The 19,650-nt window shown below is 61.4% G+C and overlaps 1 protein-coding gene and 1 long non-coding RNA gene across 7 annotated transcripts; one reads left to right on the top strand and one right to left on the bottom strand.

Moving 5' to 3' along the window:
* The first annotated feature begins 1,717 nt into the window (after positions 1–1,717).
* On the top strand, positions 1,718–7,057 carry HRH3 (histamine receptor H3). 6 transcript variants are annotated; one of them, XM_074005636.1, is made up of 4 exons: positions 1,718–2,270; positions 3,323–3,489; positions 5,104–5,864; positions 6,613–7,057. In XM_074005636.1, coding segments are annotated over exons 3-4 (714 nt in total). In that variant the 5' UTR covers positions 1,718–2,270; positions 3,323–3,489; positions 5,104–5,151; the 3' UTR covers positions 6,614–7,057. The 6 variants fall into 6 exon arrangements, with proteins under 6 accessions (XP_073861737.1, XP_065379439.1, XP_073861735.1 ...); XM_065523367.2 differs by having other exon boundaries at positions 1,718–2,274; XM_074005637.1 differs by lacking the exon at positions 1,718–2,270 and adding an exon at positions 2,827–2,949.
* Positions 7,058–12,985: 5,928 nt separating this feature from the next.
* On the bottom strand, positions 12,986–14,998 carry LOC141407952 (uncharacterized). The gene is made up of 2 exons (XR_012419597.1): positions 14,914–14,998; positions 12,986–14,690 (listed from the first exon to the last, which is right to left on the bottom strand). It is a non-coding gene; the product is annotated as an uncharacterized lncRNA (long non-coding RNA).
* Positions 14,999–19,650: the final 4,652 nt, after the last annotated feature.

Raw genomic sequence — 19,650 nt, 5'->3', positions numbered from 1 at the left:
CATCTCCTGCAGCCTCAGTGGGTACTTGGGGAGGAGAAGGGCTTGGGGAGGAGTTCACTCAACAAGAAGTTGCTGGTTTGGGTGGGGACAGTGAGTCAAGGGCTGCAGCAGGGCTGGGTGGCAGCTCTGATGGCCCCACAGCCCCTTGCTGCCCAGTTCCATGAACTTTTCCCTTTGAAAACTTTTCCCTGGTCCAGGCACAGCCCCTCCTCACTGGGTGAGTTAGGGTGAGGTGCAGGGAACCTGGGGGAACCAATATGAGGAGAGGGTTTGCAGGTGGAGTGGGATGAGTACAATCGAGTAGTCAGAGAGGGAAGCCGAACCCCTCCCCTCAGAGCAGACTCCTAGAAGCCATGGAATAGTGGGCTGGCTGGGGCCACTGGTCTGGGGGTTCCTCTCTGCAGTCAGCCCGGAGGTGGCAACAGAGGAATCCCAGCCCCTCTCTCCCCAAAGTTTGTGAAGCGCCACTTGGGGTGAGGGGAAGGGGTAGGTCCCCACAGGATGGGGAAGCTGCTATAAGTAGGGGATTGACGGTGCACGTCAGTGCCTGGGGTCCCCTCTGAAGCCCCTCCCCCAGACACGCGCACTCTGCCATCTTTGAGGCACCAGGGTTGCCTTCGGCTGGCGACAGAGCAGAGTTGCTGCTTCCCTCTCCTGGGGCTCAGCTCCCTCCCTGCCTGCTGTCTGATGTGTGTCTTACTGTTGGTGGGTCTCCAGCCTGGCTCTGGTGGCTGCTTCCCTGACTTGTGGGTGTCTGTGTATCTGAGTGTGGGCTTGTCTGTCTGTCTGCCCTGAGTGTTTCAGGCGGAATCTGTCCTTGACCCGGTGTATTTGAGCGCATGTGTCTGGTAGTGGGGGCGCTCCCTCCTGCCACCTCTCCTCTCCTCCCCCATCACTTCCCACAGGCGCTGACACAGCCACCACCTGCGCCCTGAGCGCAGTGACCTCGTCTGTCCGCTGCAGTGGCGACTGCCCCTCTGTCCACGGGGGTCCGTGGCTGGGCTCCAAGCGGCTTGCTGCTCCCTCCTCAGCCTGAGGCTGCCGGAACCCGGGCTAGACGCGCTCCCCTCCGGCTGGGTCCGCGCGGCGCCTCATCTTCCCTTATGTAACTCCACATCTGCCTGCGCCTTGCAGGTCACCCTGGACCCTGCACTGGGCCCTGTCCACAGGGAGGCTGGCACCCCTAGTCCGTGCAAACGGGAGGTGGAGCGGACCCCTGGTCTGGGCACCGGCTTTCCAAGACCCCCTCCTCCCCATCCCTTCTCCAGACGTTCCTTCCGCCGGAGACCCACATTCCCAAAACATGCACCGAGGAAATGCCCCACAGGGCAAGTTCCCCGGAGCGCGGGTGCAGGCGTTTCTCCCACCCCCACCCCGGGTCCCCACAGGCGCCAGGGCTCCCCATGATGACTGGGTAGGGGTCCCCAGGGCCGAGGACACGGGAAAGGCCGAGCAACCCAGACCCCGGCTCCGAGTGCGCGGGCTGGCTGACCGCAGGCGAGCCCCCAGACCCGGTCAAGTCCCGGCCGGGCTCCCAGCCAGCTGCCGTGAGCGCAGGGGCTGGGCTCCAGCCTGCCTGGCGGGCACGCGGCGCTGTCCGTGGTGCTGCCGGCGCCGGGCGGGGCGGGGCGGGGGCGGGGCGGGGGCGGGGCGAGGGCGGCAGCCAATGGCGGGGGCGCTGCGCGGGGCGCGCGGGGCGGTGGGCTGGGCGCGGGGCGCACTCGGCTGCGCGTTGCGCTCGGAGTGCTCGGTCGCGCCGGCAGCGGCTCAGGCTCCGGCTTCTCTCCCGCTGCAGCAGCAGCGCTGCTGGCCCCACTAGGCTCTGATCTGGCCCCGGCCCCCTCGGCACCGCCCGCCCTGGCCCCGGCCCCAGCCCCCCGGACCATGCGCTGGGCGCCTCCCGGGGAAACCCACCCGGCCAAGGGCCCGCAAAGACGAGGCTCCCGGGCCGGGGCCCCTCCGGCCGCCCACCTCTCGACTGGCGCCCTGCCCCGCGTCCCGGAGCCGCGTGAGCCTGCGGGGCCATGGAGCGCGCGCCGCCCGACGGACCGCTGAACGCTTCGGGGGCGCTGGCGGGCGAGGCAGCGGCGGCGGGCGGGGCGCGCGGCTTCTCGGCAGCCTGGACCGCGGTGCTGGCCGCGCTCATGGCGCTGCTCATCGTGGCCACGGTGCTGGGCAACGCGCTGGTCATGCTCGCCTTCGTGGCCGACTCGAGCCTCCGCACTCAGAACAACTTCTTCCTGCTCAACCTTGCCATCTCCGACTTCCTCGTGGGTAAATCCCCAGCCCCCGGCCGCCGTGGGACCCAGGGGCGCCCAGCGTGGCCGGGCCAGCGGGGACTGGAGCACGGACCTGGGTGGCTCCCGCAGGCACACGCCCCACCAGGGGACCCGGCCTGGGAAGGGGGTGTCCGGAGCCCATGGTGTGGGGGGCACAGGCGAAGTTCCTTGACACTCAGGCCTCGGGACAGGGGCTGGAGAGAGCTGTCCCTGGGAAGGGACACAGGCACTGGGCGAGGCGCAAGGCGCAAAGGCAGCGGGTGCAGCCCTGGTTCCTGCGCTGTAGCCAAACAAAGGCTGCTGCGGACTTAGGACGCGAGCGGAGGGCGCAGTGGGGAGGTTTAGAGAAGGTCTGGGGGAGGGGACATGGAAGGGGGATTTTTAGAGCTGTGTTGGGGGAGGGGACCGTGGGGAAGGTGGGGGTTGGGGTAGACGCTGGAAGGAGCGCGCTCTCACGTGTCCAGGCTCTGCTGCCGGCTGGGGGGGCGGGGCACGCGGAGGGGGCTGGAGTGCCAGACACCTGTTGGGGCTGTGAGGTGCGTCTCCCAGACGCTCCAAGCCCGCTTGGCAGTAGTAGTGGCGGCTGCTGGCGGCTGCAACCAAGTGCCCTTTCAGCCGGGAAAGCCTTTCCTGCTGTCTAAGCTGAGAGGGAGGGCTGCCCAACGCCAAGGTAGGGGCTGGAGTCCAGCGGGGGGAGGGGAGAAGGAAATTGTCTTCTTTCCTCCTTTGAGGGCTGGGAGGGCTGGACAGAAGTCCAGGGAGTCCCGACTCCAGGCTCTTGGGGTCTTGTGGTGGCCAGAGTTCCCCATGCCGGATCGTCTCTCCTGCTCCCAGGCCCAGGGGACACCGGAGGTGCTGGGAGCTATGTGGGGGTGAAGGCTGGTGGCAGGGCAGAGTTTGTGGCTGACACCAGGTGGAGGGGGCGGTAAGATGAGGATGGCTGGTCCCAGAAAAGCAGCCCAGGTTCCGTGGTGTCTGTGCTTAGGTGGGTCTGTCCCCTGTCCCCTGGCTGCATGGTCCCACTGTGGCCCTACTCCCCACAGGCGCCTTCTGCATCCCACTGTATGTGCCCTATGTGCTGACCGGCCGCTGGACCTTCGGCCGGGGCCTCTGCAAGCTGTGGCTGGTGGTGGACTACCTGCTGTGCACCTCCTCCGCCTTCAACATCGTGCTCATCAGCTACGACCGCTTCCTGTCGGTCACCCGAGCCGTGAGTCCCGGGCTGCGGAGCCCCTGCTCACTCCTGAGGGACAGTCGGGACGCCCATGGGAGGCATCAGGGTGGGGACGGCTGCTTCTGAGTTGTGGGCAGAAGTGGGCTTGGTCCCACTGATTTTGCTGCGGACACATGGGCCACTCGATGGCCAGCTGCCCACTCCGGGCCATGGCTGCAGCCAGACTGTCCTGGCCCAGGCAGGAGGCAGGGAATCTGGATGCAGATGTTCCTGAAGGCAGGGCTGTCACTGCAGCCCCCGCCCTGGGGCAGGTCCACAGTCCCCAGAGTTACGGGAGGATCTGGGGCCAGAGGCCCTGGGTGACCACAGTCTCCAGAGTTAAGGGAGGATCTGGGGCCAGAGGCCCTGGGTGACATCCCTCACACATGCGTGTGTGTGCAAGCGTGCACACACACACAGGCCCCGGGAAGGCAGGCGGCAGATCCTGGCTCCACAGATTTCCCTTTGTGGGAGCGGCCACCTGAGTCAGGGACTCTGCCCCACCCGGGCTCCTGTATCAGGGCCATGCAGCCCATGGAGCCGCTGCTGAAGTCACTCCTTCCCCTTCTCATCTCCTTGGCAGCTCACCTCCACAGGGCTTTATGGGGCCTCTACAGGACTGAGGGCAGGCTGTTTCGTTCTAGACTAGAAAGGCCAAGAGACAGGGTGCAAAGAGCATGCATTTGGGGTCCTCTTGAGCCCATCCCCCTGTGGTCTCTCCCTCCTTTCCTGGAGCCACCAGGCATGGGGCACAAGGAGAGCTGCCACGAAGGGTAAAGCGGCCAAGCAGAGAGCCTGGCATGGGGGTGCTCTGCCCACCTCTCATTAGCAATAGCTGTAAACATTGCTCCCGCTCTCACCAAGGTAAATGCCATCAGGCTTGTGGGGGAGGGTGGCAGGGGTTCTCAGGTCCTCCTCCTCCAGCTGTCCTACCTGGGACCCCTCAATGGGATCCCTTGGCCCTCCTGCCCCCTGCCCCCACCAGCTGGTTGCTCTCTGCCCTGGGGAGGGCCTGCCCTCCCTCCCTGTTCTGTCCCAGAGGCCCTGATGTCGATCTGGGATGCTTTGTTCTGTGGCGGGGCGGGGGATGTCTCCCAGCAGTGGGCCAGCTTGTGGCTTCATTCCTGCACTTCCAGCTCCCAGGGGTGTGAGCACCTGCGCAGGAGTGGGGCTGGACCTCCCACCCCAACCTCTGGAGATGGCTCGGGCCTTTGCAGGATCAGGATGCATCATGTCAGAAACAGCTGTGTGCGCGTGTGGTCTGGGGCCCATGCTGAGTCTGGTCCCAGGGGTGCAGGGGCCAAGGACAGGACCCTCAGGGAGCTCACAGCTCGTAGGGGGGTGGTAAACAGGCAGCCTACAGAGAGTGAGGATTTGGGTTGGTCCCAGGGAGCTTCTGAGACTCTCACTGAGTGTGGCAGGGCACTAGCCTGGGACCCCAGTGGGGAGGGTTAGGGGAAGAGAGGGGAAAGAGGGAGGGAGGGAGGACAGGAGCGGAAGGGAGGAGCATCCTGCTGAGGGAATGGCCCACACAGGGTCCCACAGGCTGCAGGGGCACACCCAGTCCAATACTCCTTCCGCCCCGCCCCTGACCAGCCTGCCTGTCTGTAGGTCTCATACCGGGCCCAGCAGGGCAACACGCGGCGGGCGGTGCGGAAGATGCTGCTGGTGTGGGTGCTGGCCTTCCTGCTGTACGGGCCGGCCATCCTGAGCTGGGAGTACCTGTCCGGGGGCAGCTCCATCCCCGAGGGCCACTGCTACGCTGAGTTCTTCTACAACTGGTACTTCCTCATCACGGCCTCCACCCTGGAGTTCTTCACGCCCTTCCTCAGCGTCACCTTCTTCAATCTCAGCATCTACCTGAACATCCAGAGGCGCACCCGCCTCCGGCTGGATGGGGCTCGAGAGGCAGGTGGCCCCGAGCCCCCGCCCGAGGCCCAGCCCTCGCCACCCCCACCGCCTGGCTGCTGGGGCTGCTGGCAGAAGGGGCACGGGGAGGCCATGCCGCTGCATCGGTACGGGGTGGGTGAGGCGGCCGCGGGCGCTGAGGCTGGGGAGACAGCCCTCGGGGGTGGCGGTGGGGGTGGCTCCGCGGCCTCACCCACCTCCAGCTCCGGCAGCTCCTCGAGGGGCACTGAGAGGCCGCGCTCACTCAAGAGGGGCTCCAAGCCGTCGGCATCCTCGGCCTCGCTGGAGAAGCGCATGAAGATGGTGTCCCAGAGCTTCACCCAGCGCTTCCGGCTGTCTCGAGACAGGAAAGTGGCCAAGTCACTGGCCGTCATCGTGAGCATCTTTGGGCTCTGCTGGGCCCCGTACACGCTGCTGATGATCATCCGGGCCGCCTGCCACGGCCACTGCGTCCCTGACTACTGGTACGAAACCTCCTTCTGGCTCCTGTGGGCCAACTCGGCAGTCAACCCTGTCCTCTACCCGCTGTGCCACCACAGCTTCCGCCGAGCCTTCACCAAGCTGCTCTGCCCCCAGAAGCTCAAAATCCAGCCCCACAGCTCCCTGGAGCAGTGCTGGAAGTGAGCGGCCTGCCAGAGCCTCCCTCAGCCACGCCCCTCTCAGCCCAGGTCTCCTGGGCAGCTGGCCCCGCTGCCCCCCACCTGGCTCGTTCCCCCAGGGGTGGGCCCCGCCGTGTCTGTGGCCCTCTCTTAATGCCACGGCAGCCTCTCTTGGGCCACCCGCCCCGCCATGGAGGCACCTTCCTGGATTGGCCAGAGGGCCCCTCACTGGCTGGACTGGAGGCTGGGTGGCCGGCCCTGCCCCCAACACTCTGGCTCCACTGGGAGGGACAGTCTGGAGGTCTCAGACATGCTGCCCACCCCCCGCCGGTGTCCACCCTTCGCAGTTACTGGTGTTCTTCCCGAAGCAAGCGCCTGGGTGTGCTCCAGGCCTCCTGCCCTAGCAGTTCGCTCTGCACGTGCACACACCTGCACACCGTCCCTCTCCCCAGACAAGCCCAGGACACTGCCTTTGCTGCCTTCTGTCTCCTGCATAAGCCTCGGCCCTGGCCCTTTCACCTGTCTTCCCACCGACTCTCTCTGCCCCCAAAGTGTCAAGGGGCCCTAGGAACCTTGAAGCTGTTCTCTGCTTTTCCATTCTGGGTGTTTTCAGAAAGATGAAGAAGAAAACATGTCTGTGAACTTGATGTTCCTGGGATGTTTAATCAAGAGAGACAAAATTGCTGAGGAGCTCAGGGCTGGATTGGCAGGTGTGGGCTCCCACGCCCTCCTCCCGCTGCTAAGGCTTCCGGCTGAGCTGTGCCAGCTGCTTCTGCCCACCCCGCCTTTGGGCTCATGCTGGCCCTGGCGGCCAAGCCTGCCCTGGCCACTCTGTTTGCTCGGCCAGGACCTCTGGGGGTTGTTGGGAGGAGGGGGTCCGGCCGGGCCTGAGGGTCCCAAGGCGGGCAGGGGTGGTCCAGAGGAGGTGCCCAGGCAGGGGCCGCTTTGCCATGTCCTGTGCACCCGTGCCACGCGCTCTGCATGTTCCTCTGCCTGTGCCCGCTGCGCTGCTCTGCAAACTGTGAGGTCACAATAAAGTGTATTTTTTTATTGGTGCTGATTCCTGAGGACTTTGTGGGGTGATCAGAGCCTTCGTGCTTTGAGGAGAGACTCCAGGGAGATAAGAAACCACTGAGGGACATGCGTGAGGCTGAGGTCTCTGTGTTTTCTTCTAAGTGTGTGGGGGCTGCAGTGGGGATGAAAGACCAGCCTGCCACACCAGGGTATAATCCCAAGAAGGGTTTCATGTGCCCTCCTGCCAACCCCTGCACTTCTCAAGACCTGGCTGGCGGGTGAGGAGATGCAGCCCATGCCCTGCTCCGGAGGGGCCCGCTCTGGTGCTGAGAACACAGACATGCAGCCCCTGCCCTGTGCAGCCTTCCTGCCCCCAGGACAGGTGCCTCATCGTTCTTGGTCAGGAGCAGGGTTGCACCCCAGCAAGACTCGGAGCCTGGGGAGGCTCATGGCCATGCCCAGTGTGTGCAGGGGCTGGGTGGCAGAGGGACTGCAGTGACCAGAGCGGAGGGTCTGGGCTTGCCTGCTGGAGCTAGGCTGGAGGGGTTGCTAGAAGGGATAAGCCCCAGAGTGGATGCATCTTTGGGAGAGGAGCTGTCCTGGGCAAAGGCCTGGAGGTGGTACTGAGGGTGCAGGATGGGGACACTTGGAGGAAGATGGAGGGAGGGAAGGTGGTGCCCTCTGCTGCGGCTTGTGAGCCTCAATCCTGAAGGCGGCTGCATCTGCTCCGTGGGCCCCAGGAGAAGGAGGCAGACGCCGGACCACACCAGGTACTCAGAGGCCACTTGGAAACTAGACAAGCCCAAGCTAGGTGAGATGTAAACTGGGTGGGCCAGGTACCACCTTCCCCAACATCCCCTCCCTCAGCTCCAGCCTCGAGGGCCCTGACATCTCTGAGCCCACTGTATTTCCAATAGTGCAGCCTTGCTGGACATGCGCTTACATCGTTCCTTCCTACCGCAGGGAGAGAATCTTGCCATTTTCTGGCTACTCTCACAGCCAGTGCTGGGGGTGGGGTGGGGGGTTCACCTGGGCAGGGAGGCCTGCGTCTCCCCCTCAAAGCACTGCTTCCCAGCCACTCGAGTTCACAGCACTGCAGAGGGGAAGCTAACAGCAAAATGCCTCACCTCCAGACCTTTTCTCACGCCCTGAAGCTGGAAGCAGACCTGCACTTTTGTTTTCAAACTCCCTGGAAACTTCCCCCAGAATCTGAACCTCCACAACCCCTCCTCCCCCGCCCCGCTCTCCTTCCCCCCATCCCCGCTCTCCTTCCCCCCATCCCCGCTCTCCTTCCCCCCATCCCCGCTCTCCTTCCCCCCCATCCCCGCTCTCCTTCCCCCCCATCCCCGCTCTCCTTCCCCCCATCCCCGCTCTCCTTCCCCCCATCCCCGCTCTCCTTCTCCCACCATCCCTGCTCTCCTTCCCCCCATCCCGCTCTCCTTCCCCCCATCCCCGCTCTCCTTCTTCCCCCATCCCCGCACTCCTTCTCCCACCATCCCCGCTCTCCTTCCCGCTCACGGACCTCTGACTGCCTCCCAGACACCCAAGTGATCCCTCTGAGCAGGCTCCTCTTCCTGGGCAGAAGCCACAGAAGACCCCTCTTAGTGACAGAGGGAGAGACAAGACTGGGGACACCTGGGCCTTCCTTCATAATTCTTGTCGCAGCCCGTGTGCACCTCTGCCTCTGGGACTGGGCACAGTCCCAAGTGGAGCTGGAACCATGATGGCAGATGTCACTTTCAGAGTGGGGTGCCCCTCCTGCCTCTGGGAGGCCCTGAGGCTCCTCCAGCAGACTGGCCGTTGGCCTCCCCTGCGGGTCCCCCACCACCCAGCCTGGCCCCGCAGCGGGTGTTGGTCCCGTAGCTGAGAGCTGTCTGGGAAAGGACAAAGAACCGTTCTCTGCAGTGATGGGCGCTTCTGTGCCGACAGCCCAGCAGAGCCCCGGCTGCCCCTCCACCCGGCCCTGCTAAATGGCTACAAATTGGAGGATAAAAGCACAGGCTTTCAAGCAATTTTGCCTTCAATCTCTGGAAACTGCCGCTCCCTGGAGCTCCTGTGCGGGATGGAGGAGGAGAGAAGACAGACACTGAGTCTATTGGGCCCGAGTTCTGCAACAAACAAACACACAAGCGGGCCTCTCTCCAGCAGTGAGCCTCTGGGAGGGGAGACAGAGCCTGCAGGCCCCGAGCTGGAGCCGCCGCCTGGGTGTCTCTCCACCCAGGCCACTGCTGTTTACTGAGCACCTACTGTATGACAGGCACGGTGGTGGGGAGTGGGCTGCACAGGGCAAGCACACACGTGGTCCCTGAGCTTCTGTGAATTGGACCAACAAACAGCCAGCCTTGAGTCCCCGAGGAACAGGGCGTGCCGGGGACACAGGGGGATGCCCTGGTGCATGTGGGCGGCCTAGCCACCTAGCATGGAAACCCTCGGTCCGCAAAGACAGGGCTGCAGCCAGGCCCCGGGCGGTCCTCAGGAAATAGGGGCTCAGGCCAGCAGGGTCTCCCCAGCCCAGGCCCTCAGAGGCTGCCACTGGCTGTGTGTCTGGCCACCTCACCTGCCTCGTGCTGGCTCTGGGGTGTCCCTGGGACGGGTTCTGGGCACACGCTGGGTGAGGATCCTTCCCAGCTTGGGATGAAGCCCCTGAGCTCTCAGGGTGCCCAGCAGGCAACCCCACTTCCGTCCTATAGGAAAGTCCCAGTTACTGGTGAGCCAGCGGCACGGCAAGGGACAACTGGGGCCCCAGGCAAGGCTTCTGGAGCCCTGACCTGGGGGACACATGGCTGCCTGGCACTGTTTCTCTGGGCCCCTAGCCCAACCAGTGCTTATAGCCAGGCCTGGAGGTGTGAAGAAGCTTTTGTCCGGCCGGGCGCGGTGGCTCAAGCCTGTAATCCCAGCACTTTGGGAGGCCGAGGCGGGTGGATCACGAGGTCAGGAGATCGAGACCATCCTGGCTAACATGGTGAAACCCCATCTCTACTAAAAATATAAAAAACTAGCCGGGCGTGGTGGCGGCGCCTGTAGTCCCAGCTCCTCGGAGGCTGAGGTGGGAGAATGGCATGAACCCAGGAGGCGGAGCTTGCAGTGAGCCGAGATCGCACCACTGCACTCCAGCCTGGGTGACACAGCGAGACTCCATCTCAAAAAAAAAAAAGAAGCTTTCGTCCAACATTTACTGGCATTCTCCTGGGTGCCAGGTCCAGGTGGGGAACCCTATGCCCTTGAAGTCACCTTGGGAGGCACAGATGCTCTTCCTTCTACAGATGTGAGAACCAGGGTTTTGGAGGCTGGTGACATCTCGGTCCCACGCCACACTTGGCAGTCAGGGGTGCAGCCAGGACTGGACGCCAGGTGTGACTCTGAAGCCCATGCTCTTTTGGCTCCATCACGCTGTCCCTGAGTGCCTACTGTGTTCTGGGCACCACGGTGTGGCAGGTGTAAGCAGCTCCCCCTGCTCCCATGGACTGTGCCCTCTTGGGGGACACCACTGTTTGTGGTTGCTGGTGGGGGTATCCCCTGGGATGGAGAGCAGAGTGGGACATCCAGGAAGCCTCTGTGGGCCTCAGAACCAGACCTCAGCTCCGCCGATCTTCACAGGAAGCATCCATGGAGTGCCACTGGGGTCCCTCCATTGTGCCGGGCACAAGACCCCACTCAGCCGAGCTGGGGCAGGTATTGGGGGAAAGAAAAGGGAGAAGCAAGGGGTAGGCTGTGGAGCCCGAGGTGCCAGTTGCCCAGGTCAGGCAGAAAGCGTATCTGGAAGGGAAACTGAGGCCTGGAGGACGGGGACTGCCCCAGGCCACCCAGCAGGTCTGCATTAAGGCTGGGACTAGAATCCAGACTTCCTGGGAGGATGCCAGCCCTGTCCCTTCCCATCCCTGTCCATCTAAGAGGCCAGGCCGGGGCTCCCTGGGCCTCAGCTTTTTCCCCTGTAGAATGGGCTTGGCCATGCTCGGGGGTGGATGGAGCAGCGGTTGCTGAGTGGCCTCTGCCTGGCCCTCCGAATCCAGTTGGCACCACTCTCCCTGTCTGGCTGCAGCTCAGCAGGCCCCTCGCCCCCGCGGGCAGGAAGCAGCTCTGGCGCCCGCTGCAGGCCTCCCCATCATTACCGAAAATTGCTCCATTGTTGGTGATGCACACACCTGCTCACAGCGGATAGTGCCGTGCTAACGTCATTAAGCGCTGGGCCTCTCGGCAGGCAGGGCTGGAGGTGGCCGGCTGGAGGAGGCTGGGGGAGGTCGCCAAGGTCCCTGGAGGGTCACCTTCTCCCCACCCCCTCTCTCTTTCCCTTCTCATGGGTTGGAAATGAGCACGGGGTCTGGAGTCGGCTGAACTGGAAGGTCGGTCTGACTGGGGCCACTTCCCAGTGGTGTGACCTCGGACAGGTCCCGCAGCCCCTGTGGACCAAACAGCCCCCCACCCCCACCCCACCCCATTGAAGTCTGGTAAGGATGGAGGGATGTCTTGCTCCCAATGCCCTCAGGGGCCAAAGCCCTCCCTGGACCTGATGGCACACACAGGGACTGGTGCTGGGGGGAACATCCAGGGTCTTCGGATCCTAGAACAGGAGGCAGGGTCAAGGATCAAGCTCCAGAGGGGCCTCAGTTTCCCTTTGAGGACACACAGGGGTCCGTTGAGGGGTAGAAGCCCAGCAGGGCTGGAGCAGGGAGGGGCAGGGCCAAGGTTCAGGGGTCCCTTTCTGGCGCCTGCCTGGGAGGAATCATCTAGCTGCCAGGCACATGTGACGTGCTCAGACCATAGTAACAAGAACGGCTCCCGGCCCACAGCACTACCGCTCTGAGCCCTTTCCTCAGCTAAACCCATCTCATTGAAGGAGGTTAATTGGCCTGGTCAACATCATGCAGATAACTTGGGACCATTTTCCGAACCCCTCAGCTCTCGGGGATGCCTCAGGCACCTGCTCAGGAGATGCAGTTTTCCCTGGGGAACCACTCCCCCCTCACTCTGGTGGGCTCAGTAGGGCCAACTCCACCCCTGGGCTCCAGGGTTCATGTGAGTCTCAGGCATGGCTCAGCACCATTACCAGAATGGGTCTGGGGTGACACACATCACATCCCCAGCCCCGCCAGTGGGTGGCAGTCCTGGCTGGGAACCCGGGAAGGAGGTGCCCTCTCCAGCTGGAAAAGCCATCCTGGCTGCCTTCAAGGCTACCCTCACTGAGGCCGCCTAGGGAGTCTGCCTGGAGCAGACAACACGGAGGAAAACCAAGCCGAGAGCTGGGGCAGGCGGATTCCCCATGCTGTCGTCTGAGCACCTGGATCCAGCCCTGACTGAAGCTAGCCCTGGGGCTTAATGTTTTACAAGTTACCAAGTCCACCTTCTCTCCTAAAGCCCATACAAGATGCGTTTTTATAGTTGGAGTGGGAAAAATCCTGCCGGGTGAGACTCTGTCCAGGTTGGCATCCCGCTGAGACTCTGTCCAGGCTGGCATCCTCTATCTCATGGGGGAACAGGTCACTCCCACCCACGAGAGGTCTGTGGCTCTGATTAATGAAAAGTGGAAGTTAGATTATTTTTTGGTAGATACTAATGTGTTGTTTTAGTCGCCAGCAGGAAAGGCATCTTCCAACACAGCAGGCTCTGGAGAGAGGAGGGTGCCATCCTTTCTGTCCACAGGAGGCATCCATGAGAGGTCTCACCTAGGTGGCCTGCCTTGAGTGGCCCCAGCAGGGACAGGCTTCAGCCCCTGCCCACAGCCCCTCCAGACCACTCCCTCAGGGGCTGGAAGAAGGCAGGGGAGGCTTCGGGGAAGGGTGTACCTTGTTCCCCCAAACCCCTGGCCGTCCTCTCCCCTAGGTGGCCCCATCTCCCGGCACCCCCTCCCGGCAGGCACCACTAAGGAAAATCAGTGTCAAAACCACTCTCCCTGTCACCACCTCCTTTCCTTAGGGTCACCAGATAAGATGCAGGACGCTCCTTAGGGTCACCAGACAAGATGTGGGACCCTGAACTTCAAAATCTGAACTTCATTGTCAGGACAAATAATGTTTCAGTATGCACCTCCCATGCAGGGCACTCTTCATTGTAAATCCAAAATTCCACTCTAGCGGCGTGGGCTGCGCCTGCCTGAGCAAACCTGCCCACTCCCTTTTCTCTCCCTCCAAGGCCCTCCCTCCACTGACAGGGACACTGCGGGTGGGGTGGGTGCTCAGTTTTTTTTTTTTTTGAGAGGGAGTCTTGCTCTGTCTCCCAGGCTGGAGTGCAGTGGCGCGATTTCAGCTCACTGCAAGCTCCGCCTCCCAACTAGCTGGGACTACAGGCGCCTGCCACCACGCCTGGCTAATTTTTTGTATTTTTAGTAGAGACGGGGTTTCACCATGTTAGCCAGGATGGTCTCGATCTCCTGACCTCGTGATCCGCCCGCCTCGGCCTCCCAAAGTGCTGGGATTACAGGCGTGAGCCACCGCGCCCAGCCGGGGCGCTCAGTTTTAAGGAGCCACGAAGTTCTTTGGCGAGGAAGAGAAAGCGCTAGCGCTGGGGTTGGGTGGGGGACTGAGGGAGTGGCTTCCTGGGACCTGGACCCCGGGGCCTGGTAGGGGGTGGCAGGCTGGGCATTGGGGGCGTGGCTTGCCCAGCACACGGGGGTTGGGGGGCCTAGCCACCAGACCCATGAGGCTCTGTTCCACCGTTGGCTGGGGATCCCAGGTAACACCCAGGGCCCCTGTGAGCCCAGAGGATCCTGAACAGGGAAGGTGCCCATCTGTGCCCAGGCAGGGTGAAGGGAGCCTGCTCCAAGCCCAGGAGGGGAAGGCATGGCCTTGGCTCATTCACTGGGTCTTGTTATCTCCACTGGACTGAGGAGGGAACACGGTAGAGGGAGTGAGACACTCGGTCCCCACCCTCAACACCCAGCCGGGCCACGGCCAGGCCTGTCCCCCTGGAGGTCATGGCAGAAAGCAGAATGATTTCCTGGCTCTGGGGAACATCATGGATCCATTGGGACCCATTGATTTTTTGCAAAGAAGCAATTTTTTTTTCTAAGGAACCAGACAATTACAAGAAAGAAAAAACGATCAGGTAGCCCTGTCTCTCACGAACCCTGTCTCCAGCACCCACTCCTGGGGAGGGGTGGTGGTTCCCATGCAGGTCTGCCTTGCACCTCATAGGTTCATCAGGTCATTAGGCCACATCCAGGGACCCTGCCTCTGTCTTGCCTGTGTGGCTACCCCCATGTCACATGGAGGAGCCTAGGGTCCTCTCTGACTGTCTGGCTCCTTTCAGAAGTGGAGACCCTGGCCTGGGGGTGGGGCTGTTTGTGGAGCCAGTCCTGGCGGTAAGAATATGAACTATTTGAACAGCAGGCAGGGTTGGGCCTGCTGTGTGCCCTCCACACGGCCTCTGCCTGGTGGTGCTGCCGGAGATGTCCCCAGATCCAGGACCCTCGGCAGCGGCAAAGCCCAGGAGGGATGTTTCCTGCAGAAGCCTAATGCCAGTGGGTGTGCAGCCTGGAGAAAAGTTTGCTTTTGTGGTCAGCTGACCTCACGCTGCCTTCTTCCAGCAGAGACCGAGCAAGAGCACCAGGAGGGGACAGTCCCAGGATGATGCAGCCCGAACATTCCACGGAGCCTCCAGGGGCTCGCCAGAGGGCAGTGGGCTCCCGACGTCTTGACTTTCCTCTTTCGGGTTGTTGTAGATTCCAGGCCGTTGGATGCAACACTACAGAGACCCCATGTGCGCTTTATCGGCTTCCCCCACAGGGGAGCTTGGGTGAGCCACCCTCCGAGACCACAGCACACACGCCGTAGCCCGAGACCACAGCACACACGCCGTAGCCGCATGCAGGTTCCCACTCCCCTGCACTCGTGCGTGCTGTGTATGTTTCGTTTTATGTCATATTTCTTATCGTGGTGATAAACATGAAGTTGACCACTTGAGCTACCTGAAGCGTGCGGTTCAGTGGCTCTCCCTCTGCCGCGTGCCCATCGCCACCCTCCACCTCCAGAGACGGTCATCTTCCCAGCCTGAAACACCAAGCCAATAGGATCCTTTCACATGTGCAGACTCGTGGCCCCACCACCCACACACAGAATGACGGTCCGAGGACCCCGGCACGGCCCTTTTCTGTCCATGGCTACCTCCACCCTGCCACCCTCCTCAGCCCCTGAGGACCACCAATCCATTCTCCTCGTTGTTGTTTCTGGAACACTCTGTAGAGGGAACCATCATGTGTGACCTCTCAGCACTGGCTCTCCCTGGCCTGACACCTGCGGTCCCCAGGCAGACGCCATGCGTGCAGAGCTGCCCCCGCCCCCGCCAAGCGCTGCTGCACCCCACAGCTCTGCTGCCTTTTTAGTGGCACCAGGACAGGTTCCTGGCCCGTGTGTTCACTGACGAGAAAATCCAGTTGCCTCAGCATGTCTGCCCTTCAGGACTCCCTCCTGGGGCCAGCGCCAACCTGGGCTCTGGGCACAAACGAGTTATCTGTTCTCCAGGAGCTCAGGACAGGCGAGAGGGTGGAGGATGGTGGCTAACGTGAATAGCGTGGAAAGTGCACATACAGAGGGTGGTGGGCCCAGCTGTGCAGAGTGGCTGTGGCTGTCTTTGGCTTTTTGATTAGAGGGCATTTCACGGGGTGTCTGGGCAGGGAACGGGGTCACAGGGATCAGCAACACTGGGGAGCAGCCTCAGTGTGGCCGAGACACAGGAAGGGGGGGTGGGGCCAGTGCTGTGGGCATCAGGGACTCCCAGTGAGGGGCCTGGCTCCCTGGCGCAGCCACATGGGAAGATTGAGGGGCCCGGTCACCAAGTAGGGGAGCCGTTAATAGGCCACTGCCATTGTCCAGGGCAGGGGTGGAGGTGACAGGCATGGCGGGACGTGGGGTGGACCCGAGGGCAGAGCCACCGCACTGGCGAGGTGAGGAGGCCAAGGCCCTGCATGAGACTGAACTCAGCATAGCACGTGCGCCGGGAAGCACACACAACAGCAAGATGGAAAGGGGGGCCGGTCATGGAGGCTCACACCTGCAATCCCAGCACTGCGGGAGGCCGAGGCGGGCGAATCACCTGAGCTCAGGAGCTTGAGACCAGCCTGGCCAACATGATGAAACCCTGTCTCTACTAAAAATACAAAAACTAGCAGGGTATGGTGCTATGCGCCTGTAATCCCAGCTACTCAGGAGGCTGAGGCAGGAGAATTGCTTGAACCTGGGAGGTGGAGGTTGCAGTGAGTCAAAATTGCGTCACTGCACTCCAGCCTGTGTGACAGAGCGACTCTGCACCCCACCCACTGCTGTCAAAAAAAAAAAAAAGAGATGGAAAGGGACGTGGCTTGGGATCGAACAACGTGCCCCCCCATCCACATCCACAGAACCTCAGAATATCACTATTGGAAATGGGGTCTGTGCAGATGTAACTGAAGATCTCAAGATGGGGCCATCCTGGGTTTAGAGAGGCCCAGATCCCACAACTGGGTCCAGAAGATAAGAGGACACACACGGGGTGAAGTTACGTGAAGACGGGGCAGGGGCAGGAGCCTTGCCACCGCCAGCCGAGGATGAAGCAGGAACGACCTCCCTGGCCTTGAGAGGCCACACGCCCCACGGCAGAATCCGCTTAGGGTTTTTTGTTTGTTTTTTGTTTTTGAGACAGGGTCTCACTCTGTCGCCCAGGCTGGAGTGCAGTGGCGCGATCTCCACTCACTGCAACCTGCGACTCCTGGGTTTGAGCAGTTCTCCTGTGGCAGTCCGGGTGGGGTCTGGGTGCCCTGGGGCCCTGCCACCCTCCACTTGGACACGGGCAAGGAGGAGTTTGCCCTGAGCATCCCCTGTAGAAGCCCAGTTCCATGGCAGCACACACACACACACACACACACACACAATTTCAGGCCGGGTGCAGTGGCTCACGCCTGTAATCCCAGCACTTTGGGAGGTCAGGAGATCGAGACCATCCTGGCTAACCCGGTGAAACCCTGTCTCTACTAAAAAATACAAAAACCTAGCCGGGCGAGGTAGTGGGCGCCTGTAGTCCCAGCTACTCGGGAGGCTGAGGCAGGAGAATGGCGTAAACCCGGGAGGTGGAGCTTGCAGTGAGCTGAGATCCGGCCACTGCACTCCAGCCGGGGTGAGAGAGCAAGAGCAAAAAAAAAAAAAAAAAAGTAGTTTAGAACTAGGAGCAGCCTAAAGGCTCCTCGTGCTCGCACCATCCTCTGTGCACCTGCCCTGCCAGTGCTTACTGACGCTCTCTGGGTCAGGTGTTCTGAGGCTACTGGGGATACACAAAGACCCTGTGTCCGAGGCAGCCCACACATGCTGACAGTGGGGGGTTGACCTTCACCCGCGGTCCCTTCTGTAACTAAGGACCGCAGTGTCGGCCGCCTCAGGCATGGCTACTAAAGACCCGCACAGACGGCCACATAGCGTACACTCCAATTACAGGATCTGTCTGGAAGGCAGATCCCTGTGGACAGAAGGTAGATGGGTGGGTACCCGGGGGAGGGGGAAGAGGGGGTTGATGCTTACGGGGACTGGGTCGGTTTTTGGGGTGATGAAAATGTTCTGGAAATAGCAGTGACAGTTGCACAACCTTCTGAACATATGAAAAACCACTGAATTATATAAAGTGGTGAATTTTGTGGTATATGAATCATATATCCCATTTGAAAAGCAGAGTGGCAAAAATTTGTTTCTAGGCAGGAAGCTCCTGGGGAAGCCAAGCGTAGCTTTACCATACTCAGGGAGGACAGTGTTGGAGAGAAAGCTGTCAGCTTCTAGAACGCGACGGCAAGAGCTGTGTGTGTGGCAGGGAGAAGTCTGGGGGCTTTTTGCAGCAAGGAAAGTTCTGGGCAACCTTCGTGACGGTGACTCCCCCTCTGGAGCCTCAGCTTCAGCAAAGGACGAGGGCTTGTCCCCAGAGCAGCCAGACTCAGGCCTAGATCAAGGTTCCAGCCCACGGGGAGGCTGGGCTAGGGGCTCCGTGCAGAGGTCGGGCCACCAGGCATTTTGAGCAACCCCCTGCAAGAGCATAAAGATGAAAGCCAGGGATAATTAACGCTCTCAGGCCTGGGTTAACTCCACAAAATCCTTTGTGGTGGCCTGAAAGAAAAAGCAAATAGATGCAAAACCCATCTCTGGTTTCTAGGATAGAAGGACCTTTGAAATTATAAGACATTAAAATAAAGGTTCGGGTAAAAGGACTGTCATGTTCTAGCTGCAGATTTGATGTGAGATCAAAACGGAATTGCTCTTCTTGAAAGCCCAGGCGCTGGCCTACTGTGCAAGGTGCGCCCCACCCCAGCGTGCAGAGAAGCAGCCCAGGACCCTTGCGGCTAATCTCACCTGAGGCTGCTGTCTCTCCTCGAAGGGCTGAGGGTCCCGCTCTGATCATCCTTCTCTGCTTTTTTGTCCTCTCCACTTTGTTTTTTTTTTTTTTTTTGAGCCAGAGTCTCGCTCTGTCGCCCAGGCTGGAGTGCAGGGGCGCAATCTTGGCTCACTGCAAGCTCCGCCTCCCGGGTTCACGCCATTCTCCCGCCTCAGCCTCCCGAGTAGCTGGGACTACAGGCGCCCGCCACCACGGTCGGCTAATTTTTTGTATTTTTAGTAGAGACGGGGTTTCACCGTGTTAGCCAGGACGTTCTTGATCTCCTGACCTCGTGACCCACCCGCCTCAGCCTCCCAAAGTGCTGGGATTACAGGCGTGAGTCACTGAGCCCAGGATGCTCTGTTTTTCTTTTTCTTTTTTTTTGAGACAGGGTCTCGCTCTGTCACCCAGGCTGGGGTGCAGTGGTGCAATCACAGCTCACTGCAGCCTCGACCTCCCAGGCTCACGCGATCCTCCCACGTCAGCCTCTGGAGTGTCCCCTCCACTTTCTTTCTTAGGGGTCCCTCAGGGACATGTCAGAGGTCGGAGACTACTTGGGGGGCGTCTATGGGACAGGCAGGCTGCCAGCAGCTGAGCTGTCCTTGCCCTGTGGCCCCTCTGCAGTCAGGGAGACACCAGGCATGGGCCTGGCGCGGATGCATCAATCCCTGACGGCAAAGACTTAAACTATGGACAGAAAAGGTGATGCGGCAGCCTCGAGGGGCAAACGCAAGGCCCCCTTAGCTGCCGTCCCACCAAGGGATGCCCATCGTCTCCCTTCGGCTTGGCAACTGCCTGGCGCAGCACAAGGATTCTCTTTAAATCCCCAGCAAACGGAGCCGAGTGGAAATTCCGTCCCACATTTCTAGGCACATGTCTCCTTCCACTCCTCACTACACCCTGCCTAGGCCACGGCTGCCTTCCGGGAATAACGCTGACAGTTCCATGGCCCACACCCCCTTTAGTTAACTTGCTGTGCACACAGCAGCCCAGCCAGAAACACGTAGCTGGGTCGGATATTGGGTGCATTCAGTCGTGAAGCCTGAGGCTTCCTGGCTCCCACCGAGCACAGCGCAGCGTTCTGAAGGACAGGAAGAAGCTGGCCTCACTGCTCTTCTCAGACGGCTGATGGAGAAAAGCACACAGCTGCCTGCGCTGCTCTGCCTGCACTTGCGTCCCCGGCCCCACCCCTTGTGCAGCAGTGAGCCTCCCTGAGACACTGGTGCCTGGGCTTGCTGTACTGTAGGGCTGCTGGACAATGGGCCAGACCCAACCCCAATGTGGATCCAGAGGTCTCTCTCCGTAGCAAGCCATGGAAGCG

This window comes from Macaca fascicularis, chromosome 10, assembly GCF_037993035.2.
Source record: "Macaca fascicularis isolate 582-1 chromosome 10, T2T-MFA8v1.1".
Lineage (NCBI taxonomy): Eukaryota > Metazoa > Chordata > Mammalia > Primates > Cercopithecidae > Macaca > Macaca fascicularis.
Note: the sequence above shows the minus strand (reverse complement) of the source record. Positions and strands in the feature narration are given on the sequence as shown.

Bases quoted from the DNA above. Each gene is read 5' to 3' on its own strand.
- HRH3 (XM_005569520.5), top strand. From the start codon at position 2,025: ATGGAGCGCGCGCCGCCCGACGGACCGCTGAACGCTTCGGGGGCGCTG. The intron at 2,275-3,322 runs GTAAATCCCCAG...TACTCCCCACAG, and splicing joins CATCTCCGACTTCCTCGTGG to GCGCCTTCTGCATCCCACTG. The intron at 3,490-5,103 runs GTGAGTCCCGGG...GCCTGTCTGTAG, and splicing joins TCCTGTCGGTCACCCGAGCC to GTCTCATACCGGGCCCAGCA.